This window comes from Panthera uncia, assembly GCF_023721935.1.
Source record: "Panthera uncia isolate 11264 chromosome A1 unlocalized genomic scaffold, Puncia_PCG_1.0 HiC_scaffold_17, whole genome shotgun sequence".
Lineage (NCBI taxonomy): Eukaryota > Metazoa > Chordata > Mammalia > Carnivora > Felidae > Panthera > Panthera uncia.
Window position 1 is genome coordinate 71157025 of NW_026057577.1, and position 12571 is coordinate 71169595.

General features: G+C 35.0%; 1 protein-coding gene across 1 annotated transcript in view; it reads right to left on the minus strand.

Moving 5' to 3' along the window:
* Window positions 1-8608: 8608 nt before the first annotated feature.
* Window positions 8609-12571, minus strand: part of KIAA0825 (KIAA0825 ortholog) — a 385194-nt gene continuing 381231 nt past the window's right edge. Inside the window, exon 20 of the mRNA XM_049648593.1 lies at window positions 8609-8915. Within this exon, the coding sequence (XP_049504550.1) occupies window positions 8798-8915 (118 nt within the window). The 3' untranslated portion in view covers window positions 8609-8797. The remainder of the gene's footprint in view (window positions 8916-12571) is intronic.

The following is a 12571-nucleotide window of genomic DNA, read 5'->3' on the forward strand; positions in this document are numbered from 1 at the left end:
CTGAACTTTTATCTAGCTGTATGTTGGAAGAAAGTATCAGGTGTGCACTTTGGGCCAGCTTGAATCTCTCTTCATTTCTGGTCTGTTAATTTTACTTTTGACCCCAGCTCTGGTATTCTGGTTTTTTATTTGTTATATTCCACTTATCAATACTACCTGGTTAGGTTAGAGATAGTGTGTTGAAGTCTGGGCTTTGCTGTGCATCTCTTTTTTTAAATTGACATCTAAATGACATAGAACATCATTTTAGTTTCAGGTGCACAACATAATTTGATATTTGTATATACTGAGATGATTACCACAAAAAGTCTAGTTAACATCCTTCACCATACATAGTTAATTTTTTTCTTGTGATGAGAATTTTTAAGATTTACTCTCAGCAACTTACAGTATGAAGTACAATATTTTTATATATAGTCATCAATTGTACATTACAACCCCATGTCTGATTTTATAACTTGATGCTTGTGCCTCCTGAGCCCCTTCACCCATTTTGCCCATCTGGTCCCATTTCTACAATCACCAATTGTTTTCTGTATCCAGGAGCTTGTGTATTGTTTCTTTGGTTTTGGTTTAGATTCCACATAAAAGTGATATACAGTATTTGTGTGTTTCTCCATCTGAGAAAAAGATCATCCATGTTGTCACAAATGACACAATTTCACTCCTTTTTTGGCTGAATAATATTCCTGTGTGTGTGCGCACACATGCATGCATTTTCTTCATCTATTAATCACTGGACACTTAAAGATTGTTTCAATGTCTTGGCTATTGTAAATAATGCTGGAATGAATATGGGACTCAATTTTTTGCTGTTGTTAGTGCTTTAATTTTCCTCAGATAAATATCCAGAAGTGGAATTGCTGGATCTTATGGTATTCCTATTTTTAATCACTTGAAGAAATTCCATACTGTTTTCCATAGTAGCAGCACCAATTTATATTCCCACCAACAGTGCATAGGGGTTCCCTTTTCTCGACACCCTCACCAATACTTGTTGTTTCTGGTCTGTTAAAACTTTTTTGATAGTGGGCATTCTAACAGATGTGATGTTATATGTCATTGTGATTTTGATTTGCATTTTCCTGATGATTACTGATGTTGAGCATCTTTTCACATATTTCTTAGCAATCCGTTTGTCTTTGGAAAACTATTCAGATTTTCTGTTTTTCAATGAAAAATTTTCTGCTATTGAGTTGTATGAGTTTTAAAATATTGTGGATATTAGCCCCTTATCAGATATGTAATATGCAAATATTATCAACCATTCAGTAGGTTGCGTTTTCATTTTGATGGCTTCCTTTGCTTTGCAGAAGCTTTTTAGTTTGATGTAGTCTCACTTGTTTATTTTTTACTTTGTTGCCTTTACTTCTGGTGCCAAATTTAAAAAATCATTACAAAGACATGTCAAGGAACTGACCACCTGTATTTTCTATTAGACGTTTTATGGTTTGGGTCTTACATAAGGCTTTAATCCATTTTGAGTTGATTCTTGTTTACAGTATAAGGGGTCCAGTTTTGCTCTGGCATGTGACTGTCCAGTTTTCCTATCACCATTTATTGAAGAGACTATTTCCCATTGTATATTGTTGGCTTCTTTGTTATAAACTAATTAGGCACATAAGCACGGGTTTCTTTCTGTCCTCTCTAATCTGTTCTATTGGTTTTTGTGTCTCTTCTATTGCCAATACCATACCGTTTGTTGTTGTTGTTGTTGTTGTTGTTGTTGTTGTTGTTGTTTGGGGGGTAGGGGGGAAGTGCATGTGCACATTTCAGTGGGTGAGGGGGAAAGGGAGAGAATCTTTAGCAGGCTCTATGCCCAGCACGGAGCCCAGTGCAGGGCTGGATCTCACAACCCTGAGTTTAAGACCTGAGCCAAAATCAAGAGTTGGACACTTAACTGATTAAGCCACCCAAGCATCCCAATACCATACTGTTTTGATAACTATAGCTTTGTGATAGAATTTGAAATGAGGAAATATACCTCCAGGTTTGTTGTTCTTTCTCAAGATTGCTTTTGATATTCAGGGTATTTTACAGTTCTATTCAAATTATTCATTTTTTTATGAAAATAATCATCAGTACTTTGATAAGGATTACATTGATTCCGTAGCTTGCTTTGGGTGTTATGGGCATTTTAACAATGCTGTTTCTTCCAATCCATTAGCACAAAATATCTTTTCATTTATTTGTGTCTTTTATTTTATTAATGGCTTAGAGTTCTGAGTGCACAGATCTTGTAGTTCTCTGGCTAAATTTATTTTTAGGTATTTTACTATTTTTGATGGGATCAAAAATGGGTTTATTTTCTTAATTTCTCTTTCTGATAGTTCATTATTGTATAAAAATTAAACAGATTTTTGCATATTGATTTTGTATCCTGCAACTTTACTGAATTTGTTGATTAATTCAAAAAGTTTTTTGGTAGTCTTTAGGATTTTTTGTATATAACATTATGTCATCTGCAGATAGTGATAGTTTTACTTCCTTTCTGATTTGAATGGCTTTTTTTTTCCCTTGCCTAATTTCTGTAGTTAGGACTTCCAATTCTATGCTAAAAAAAAGTGGCAGGAGTTGCATCATTGTCATATTCCTGATTTCGGAAGAAAAGCTTTGAGCTTTTCAGCATTGAGTATGATGTTTGTGGTGGGCTTGTCATATATGGCCTTTGTTATGTTGAGGTGAATTCCCTCAGATTTTATCACAAATTGATGTTGAATTTTGTCAAATGCTTTTTTCTGTAACTATTTAAATCATGATCTTTATCCTTCATTTTGTTAATGTGGTATATCACATTGATTTATTTGCAGATGTTTAACCTTCCTTGCATCCCTGGAATAAACCCCACTGGATCATGGTGTATGATCCTGCTAATGTATTGTTGAATTCAGTTTGCTAATATTTTATTGACATTTTTTGCTACTATGCTCATCAGAGAATTTAGATTGTAATTTTTTGTGGCATCCTTCTCTGATTATGGTATCAGGGTAATACTGGCCTTATAAAATGAATTTGGAAGTGTTTCCTCTTCTATTTTTTTGGAAGAGCTTGATAAGGATTGGTAATAATTCTTCTTTGAAGGATTGTAGAATTCACCAGGTAGTCAGTCTGGTCCTGGACTTTGTTTATTGGAAGGTTTTTGATTATTGAGTCAATCACCTTACTAGTAATTGGCCTGTTCCCATTTTCTATTTCTTTGTGAATCATCCTTAGTAATTTTTCTTGTTTTGTTTTTTTAAGACATTTATCCATTTCTTTTAGATTGCCAAATCTTTTCATGAGTAATTTTTCATAGTAGTCTCTTATGAGATCCTTTGTATTTGCGTGATATCTGTTGTAATGTCTCCTTTTTCATTTCTGATGTGTTTATTGACTCCTCTCTTTTTTCTTTTCTTTTTTTTTTTTTAATGTTGATTCATTTTTGAGAGAGACAGACAGAGTGTGAGGGGGGTAGGGGCAGAGAGAGAGAGGGAGACATAATCCAAAGCAAGAGTCCTCTCTTTTTCTTTTCTGTGATCCAGGAGCACAACTCACCCCACCCACCTCCAAAGTCAGGCAATGAAAGAGCATCCCTTTGGTGGCAGTCATAAAAATTGGGGCACCAAACAGGTGTAAAAGTTCCCCTCTGGGAGATAGTATGCAAAGGGAGAGTGTGTAGATGGCACACATTGGCTAGAGCAAGGCTGAGGATTTGTAAAGGTGTAGGACCCATGGAAAGAAAAAAAAAAGGGTGCCCACAGATTGGAGAGAAACATAGTGGGGTGTAATGCTGGTGCCCACTTTGGGGATGGGGGAATGCCTACGCTTTTGAACAACTCACAAGTACAATGCATTGCGCTGTCTTTTTATGAACAAATGAGATTCTTTACCATAAAGTCTGGTCAGGATCAGCTGCTTCTGAGCAGTGTGGAGCAGGTTAAGTTTGAGTGTGTGAGTCTGTTAAGACTCTTTTCTCAGATCACTGTAGACTTGTGGGTCTTGTATATGCAAGCCCCATTGTTTTTCAAAGCCAGATGTTTTGGCTCATCTCTTAGCTGCAGGTCTTAAAAGTTGAAGTGCCCTATTTGAGGTTCAAACCCTTCACTCCTTAGGAAGAAGCTGTGGTTTTTGAGTTCCCTCTTGACTGTGTGTTATCAAGCCGGGGGTATGTTTTATGGTGAGCATGTGTTTCAGTCTTTCCTACCCACTTTGATGTGGTTTTTCTCATTTGCCTGATGTGTAGTTGTTTCTTAGTTAGTTTTTAGGGTTTTATTCCAAAGGAAATTGTTCCATATGTAGCTGTAGATTCAGTGTGTCATGGGAGGAGGTGAGTTCAGGATCTTTTTACATGGCCGTCTTGACTAGAACCTCACTGTGCATTTTCATTTAAAATCTGAGTCAGTTTTTTCATATTTCTATAACTCATTTTCTTATTATCTCAAGTGGGAGTCTCAATAAAATTCTAAACAGGGGCTTAGAAAGAATTTAATTAGCTATTTTATATATATTGTCTTGCAAAAAGCCTGGTTTACTGTAGCTGCTTGATAAGTGGCAGTAAATATTAAGTCCTGGCTCTTTATCTGTAGCCCATCTCTACTTCCACTTCTCAACATGGTTACCCTCATAAAGGATATTCAGTGCCTAAATTCCAATTTGTGGTGGATAGACTGCAGAGTGACTCCCATCCATCAAACTCACTTTCTGGCATCCATGCTGTTGTGTGTTCCCTTCCCCCGAGCATGGGCAGGAAGAGTGTTTTGCTTTTGACCATTAGAATTTGTTAAAGGTGATAGAATGTGCATAGTTACATGTGTTTGATTACATTACATAGAGTTGTAACATTGATCTTTCTTTTAATGTTTATTTTTGAGAGAGAGAGAAAGAGAGAATGAGAATGAGCAGGGGAGGGGCAGAGCGAGGGGGCCACAGAGAATCTAAAGCAGGCTCCAGGCTGAGCTGTCAGCACAGAGCCCAACATGGGGCTCGAACCCACAAACCACAAGATCATGACCTGAGGTGAAGTCAGATGCTTAACCAACTTAGCCACCCAGGTGCCCCAATAACATTAATCTTTCAAGGAGATTCTTTTCCCCTTGCTGGCTCTGAGGAAGAAGGAGGCCATTATGGGAAGACACACATGGCAAGTAACTGAGGTCCTTAGTCTGATAGTCTGCAGGCTAATGAATGTTGTCAACAACCACGTGAGCTTTGAAGTGGATCCTTCCCCAGTTGAGCCTCAGATGAGACCACAACCCTGGCTTATACTTTCATTGCAACTGTGTTATATCCTAAACCATGCCCAGGCACAAAACAGTTGACACAAGAGACTGTGAGATAATGTATATTATTTTAAGCTGCCAAATTATGTCAGTAATTTTGTACAGTAATTGGTAAGTAATACAGGTCTTTTTTTCTATTTTTTTAACTTAAAAAAATTTTTAATGTTTATTTTTGAGAGAGAGTGTGAGTGGGGGAGGGGCAGAGAGAAAGGGAGACAGAATCCGGAGCAGCCTCCAGGCTCTGAGCAAGCTGTCAGCACAGAGCCTGATGTGGGGCGTGAACTCACAAACTGCGAGATCTTGACCTGAGCTGAAGTCAGACACTTAACAAACTGAGCCACCCAAGCGCCCCATAATACAGGTCTTTATGTGTGCAAGTAATTATAATATTTTGAAAGGAAAAGTGTTTTTTATAAGGTTTTGAATTCTGTAAATTCTTGACAAACAAGTGTTTATTGCTTTACTGATGGTGCTATTGAAAACATTTCTCAAAGGCAAACCAGATAGTTTTGTCATTGTGTGGAATAATAACTGACCCTGGATATATTGGTCTCGTGGTTCCCAATAAAAATTAAGAGCTTTCAGGCATCTTGTTAGGCATTTTGCAATGGAATTTCTACATATAGCAGTTCTGGGGAAGTGTGTGTGGTAAAAAACATGTAACATAAAACCTACCATCTTAACCTTTTTTAAGTATATAGTTGAATAGTGTTAAGTATATTCACAATGTTGTGAAACAGAGCTCCAGAACTTTTCTATCTTGTAAAACTGAAACTCTGTACTCATTAAACATCTCTTCTTTTCCCTAGCCCCAAGTAACTAGCATTCTACCTTCTGTCTCTATAAATTTGACTACTTTAGCTACCCTATATAAGTGGAATCATACAGTATATGTCTTTTTCTGTCTTATTTCACTTAGCATAATGTCCTCAATATTCATCCCTGTTGTAGTATGTGACCAGATTTCTTTCCTTTAGAAGCCTGAATACAGCTTTTTTTTGTTTTTAATTATGAAATATTTCAAGCATAATGAAAAGCATTCAAAAATCTTAAAGAGTTTTTATAATAAGAAATGCTAATTAAAAATTACCAGAAGCTCTCTCTGACTCAGGAATATGTGAACTGGGGTAATAGAACACTTTGGGTAAGCACCTATTGGTAGACAAAATAAGTGATTTATTTTTCATATTTCTTGGTAGATAGTTCTATAAAGAGTATTAGGTAGCGATGACAAAAATGTAAAATACTTGAAATATAGATTATTATCTATATTTTATTAAAAATTCATACTTTTTCACATAGTAACCGATAAACTAGATACATCTTTATAATTACATAAAAATACAGTTAAACAGAACACAGAAGGAAGATAATATTTTTGCAATAAGCGTATTGGGACTAATAAAGTATTAGGCTTAATTGCTGCTGTTAAGTTACACAAATGCAAAATAAACATGAGAAAGAATAACTTTTTAAATACCATTCTTTTCATATTTTAAGAAACATGTTGAGTATAAAGTCAAAATAATCTGATAAACCAATGTTTTGTCATTTAATATTCCCAATTATAAATTTCCTTCCACTGGCTACAGTAATCTCACTGAGCAAATATAGAAGAGAATTCATCTGTAAACTCTTCTGTTTTTCACATTTGTCTCCTTCCTCCTCATCTCTTTCTCCCCTTACTATTCTTATTTCCCTCTAAATGGAGCCATTAAGAAATTTTTTCTAGAGGAAATAAGTCACTTCTTAGCATTACCATAGAAATGTACAGATTCAGTAAAAAAAAAAAAAAAATGTTAAAAGATGATCTTTAAATATATTAGAAGACAAAGAACCCAAATATGAAATATTTTACTTTATAAGATTATTTAGTTTATTGGTTCAGTTTATTTTTATTTTGACTTTCTTTTTTAGTGTCTATTCTAATAAAATATAGTGTGCAGATTTACACATCATGAAGCTGAAGAAAGAAAATTGTTGTCTTCAGTTGATTGTTACAGTGTTACTATAGGTAAGATTAGTGTTCATAGGTAAGATTAGGTGCAAAGTTCAATTCTCATAAATATTTCTTACCATTTCTAAATTGTCTGTATAGAAGTTTTAGAAATTATTTCAACATTGTCTTAAAACATTTAGTTCATGATTATACTAACCAACAAAGTACATTTTATAGAAATAAAATGTGTTACTTGGTAGACAGCTGGCTACATGGCCATTTATATGTTTTTATGTAGGAAATAATGCAAGAGATTTTCTAAGGTGGCCTCCTCTGCATTCTAAGATTTTACTTTTTAAAAAATGCATAAGTACTTTCCTTTGGAAATTATCTAGCCTACACATATTTTATAAAAATCACAGAATGTGGGAACATGGACAATCTGAGAACATCAGAAACATAATGTTCGATGTCATATAGTCTAAAATAGATAAGGCTTCTCCCAGATGTCCTGTAGATTGCTCAACAATCTAATTGTCTTCTTTTATTGACATTCAAACAACTGTTTGAATTATTTACTAATTAGTGTATTAATTACCCACTAGATGGATAACTCTGGAGCAGGTATTTGGGAAAACTATAGAACCCCTTAAAGAGGGAGACTTCATATGACAAACCCTTTGAGGTCTTTATAATCGAATACCATGCACTAATAGGAAGGGTATAGTAATTATAACTTGATGTGAGGGCTCTAGAACACATTCCATTGTGTGTGTGTGTGTGTGTGTGTGTGTGTGTGTGTGTGTGTGTGTGAGTGTGTGAGTGTAATAGAAATGAGAAGTAACAGAAACTATGGGATTGCTGGAATGAGTTTTAAATGTTATTTGGGGAGAAAGATGGTTTCCAGTTGGGGAAAATGGTAAGTGTGTGGCTTGAACCAAGAGGATAACAGGCAGTTGCCTGAACATGGAGACATTGGGTATAGGATCTGAAAGCATATGATTGAAAGTTTAAATATGATGTTTGAAAAACCATTATAGGCAGAGATAGGACTAAAGTTATATATTAGGAGAATGTTTTGCTGGTTAAGATAAACTGCCTGAGGAAGTGGCTTTGGAAAAGGAGGCTGGTACATTGGTGGGTTTTAAAAGTCACTAAGACCTGGACTTGGGCTACAGCTATAAAACTAAATTGAAATTTTCAGACAACCCTCAAGGGGCTATGTTACTCCATTCAACTTAACATCCAAATGCTGTATTTAAAAATCCTTAGGGAAAAGGTTTCCAAACATTTTGTCTGTTGTCATAGATACTTCAAGACTGAAAGAAGAAAAAAAAATATAATTCAAAGGGAACACGAGATGGCAGCAGTTATATAAAGAGAACAACTGAGGAAAGAAAAACATTTGAAATTATTTTTAAAGTAAAAAATGTGTAGCACTTTATTCTTTATGTGGTGTATTCCTTTTCATTTCAGAGATTACTCAGTTATTGGTTTCATGCTTCACAGCACATCTGAGGTTCATTCTGACTGTAGTAAAAATCCTACTCCATTACATGTGATTATTTCCTAAAATAAAGCTGTTGCTGTTTTCTGCAGATTATGGTTCCTCTGTGTTATCTGAGACAGAAGAGTTCTGGATGGTGCAAAATTGTTTTAAATGTTCCAGCATTGCTTTTTCTTCCTCTTCTAGTCTTTCATTCTTTCTCATTTCCCACCTAAAAGAAAAATCACATTTTAGTATTTTTGTAACTTCCAAACTATAGTCAACACTCAGTTATTCAAGGCTTGAATACTCTATCACTGGTTTACTGAGGCATCTGTCTTCTACTGACTGCCTCTCCAGCACCAAAGTTCACTGTCACTGCTCTTGCAGATTGGGACAGAGAATGGGAGAGGAAAGTGGAGTCAAACCAGTTCTACTCCAAGGTAAAGTTTTAAAATATTAAGTGAGTTTTCTGAATATGTTAATTTAAAAAATGTATATGCTTTACTAGGATATGCATGCATATAAATAAAACCTAGAATTAGCAATTAATAAGTAAATATTTTCCATAGTATTTTTCCCCACTGATCAGCATATCAGTGGCTTTAAGCTGCAGAGAGATTCTCCAGGAAGACTTCAGCAGCAAGAATATTTAGCTCAATTGAATATACTGTATATTAAAGGCAGGTCAGTCTATTCCTAGAAATAATATAAGATTTGAAGTAATCAAGTTAAAATGACCCAAGAAAAGCAGCAAATTGTTAGGAAAATTCAATGGGGATTTGGCTAAAGAAGAGAGATTAAATACTCTAATTTTGGGTGATTGACAGATACAGAACAAAATGGTAGAATATGAAAATGTATATGAATATAACCTTTAAAGTAACTAGCACAATAACCCAAGTCCAGTTAATTCCTCCTTCTCCTTTCTCTTTCATGTATGCCACTTCCCCAGGACTGGCCAGGGCACATTTAACCTAGCAATCCAACAATGAATCCTCTGCATATATTTTCTTTCTCTTTTCCTCACTCCTATTTCTACCAATCCCCAGGCCATCCACTATGACATGCTGTCATAAATGGATTTTAAATCCAATGTCTTGGGGCGCCTGGGTGGCTCAGTCGGTTGGGTGTCCAACTTCGGCTCAGGTCATGATCTCGCAGTCCATGAGTTCGAGCCCCGCGTCGGGCTCTGTGCTGATGGCTCAGAGCCTGGAGCCTGTTTCGGATTCTGTGTCTCCCTCTCTCTCTGACCTTACCCCATTCATGCTCTGTCTCTCTCTGTCTCAAAAATGAATAAACGTTAAAAAAAAAATTTATAAATCCAATGTCTTAATCCTAAAACACCCTAAGAAGATATATATCCTAAAAGACTCTCTGCTATAAGGGAATAGAATTTCTAACAAGCAAGTACCTGTTCACTGAATGTCTTCCAGAAGCCCACTGTTTTATTATAGTCAGAACTCCTGGATAAGAGTTTGTCATACATGAAGAAAATATATTGAGTTTGGAATGGGATCATTCTGATTTTCTTCAATGAAAAGAAAGCAAGGACATTTCATTTTCCATAGAAACCTCCTACTGGGATCCTTGTTTTCTTTCATATGGGTTTTCTTGGAGTGTTGGGTTCAATATGCCCTGACCAGTCCTGGGAGGTGGTTTATTATAAAGCAAGAAAGAAGAGTGGAGAGAAAGATGGAATTATCTGAGAGATTAGACATGGGTTTAATTTGCATATCTTCATCATTGTCTGCCTGGGATTCTCCTCATATCCTAGCCCCAACCTTCGGTGGATCTAAAAACTTATTATTTATGGTTGTCTTAATTTCTCTATACATTCCCATATGGTCAGAGTTAGGTCATTGGTCATATAGGTTTTAATAACAACTTGAAGGACAAAGAGATTTTTCACTGCTACACTGTTCAGTCATGTGACAAGGGGCAGTTCTCCTTAGGTCAGTAATTAGAATTTTAAAGTTTAGCCTACAAGGTACTTTCTACTATTTTCATGGAGTTTTAAAGATAAAAACTGTCATTACTCATTTTATACAGGTGAACTTGGTTTTCATTAATTTTCATATTAAGTTGAACTCCTTCCAAGAAGGAATATATTAATAACAAAATACTTAAATAGCACTATGTCTTAGGCATTGTTTTAAACATATGACATATCACTCATTAAATCTGTACTAGAAAATGTTGTTGTTCCCATTGTACAGAGGGGTAAACTGAGATATACTGTTAATGTCACTTGTCCAGGTATCTTTGGATTGAAATCAAGGAGTCAGGCTCTAGAGTTTAGACTTACAAATGAGGCACTCAGCATAATTTTAAAACCATTTTACAGGTATCATTCATTAATGTTAAAAATAGTTTGAACATTTTATTTCCTGAAAAATGTTGACCAAATTGGACTAGATATTTAAAAAAAGAAAAAAAGAACTCTCTAAAATTAATGTAAATAATTTAAAGAAATCCAAACATGAAAAATTAGGTTTGCCTTTTTTATTCCATGGAAAAGGTGCTAATATTGTACTGAGTAAATGAATTATTTTATGACTGTCAACAGAACAAAATATGTAATATGTACATAAATATTTTGATCATTGTCTCTACTTGTGAAAATTGGAAGCACGATCTCTGCTTCATTTAAATATCTGTATAATTAATGTAATTTAAATGAATTGTATACATAATAGAATCCAAGATAAGGATTTTTGAAGCTTCATGAGAATTGTAGGCACCTAACAGTATAATTGAGCTGTTAGTAATTAATGATCGTAAGCAACATAATTTATCTATCACAGCCTTTTTATATTTGCCTGGTGCTTATTAAGAAGAAATCATTTCATGTGAGAATAAGAAATTTTGACAGAGATAGGAAAAAAAATAATATTCAAACTACATTTTCTCTAATAATTTCACCTTAATTGAATAAAGCATTAGAGATTTGAAATGTATGTTTTTTTATCTCAAGTACTATTTTATTTCAAATCTATAAGTTTCTTTTTTGAAGTATGATTGGCATTATATTAGTTTCAGGTGTACAATATATTGATTTCATATTTATGTACATTACAAAATCATCAGGCTGAGTCTAGTTACCACCTATTACCATACAATATTGTTATTACAATATTGTTGACTATATTCCCTCTGCTGTACAATACATCCCCATAGCTTATTTATTTTATAACTGGAAGATTGCACCTCTTAATCTCTTTCAATTATTTCACCAGTTATTTTACCAGGTGGAAAGCCTGCACCCGCCTCCCTCCTGACAACCATCAGTTTGTTCTCTATATTATGAGTCTGTTTCTGTTTTGTTCATTTGTTTTGCTTTTCATATTCCACAGATAAGTGAAACCATATGATATTTGTCTTTCTCTGACTTACTTCACTTAGCATAATACCTCTAGGTCTATCCATCTTGTCGCAAATGGAAAGATTTTGTTTTTTTAATGGCTGAGTAATGTTCCATTGTATATATACATACCACATCTTTATCCATTTGATCTATCTCTGAACACTTAGGTTGCTTCCATATCTTGGCTGTTGTAAATAATACTGTAGTAAACATGGGGGTGCATAATTTTCAGGTTAGTGTTTTCATTTTTTTCCAGATAATACCCAGAAGTGGAATTGATGATAGATCATATAGTAGTTATATTTTCAATTTTTTTTTAATGTTTACTTATTTTGAGGAAGAGAGACAGTGTTAGCAGGGAAAGGGCAGAGAGAGGGGGAGACACAGTATCTGAAACAGGCTCCAGGCTCTGAGCTGTCAGCACAGGGCCTGATGCAGGGCTCGAATTCACGAACTGTGAGATCATGACCTGTGCCGATGTCAGACACTTAACCAACCACCCAGGCGCCCCTCTATTTTCA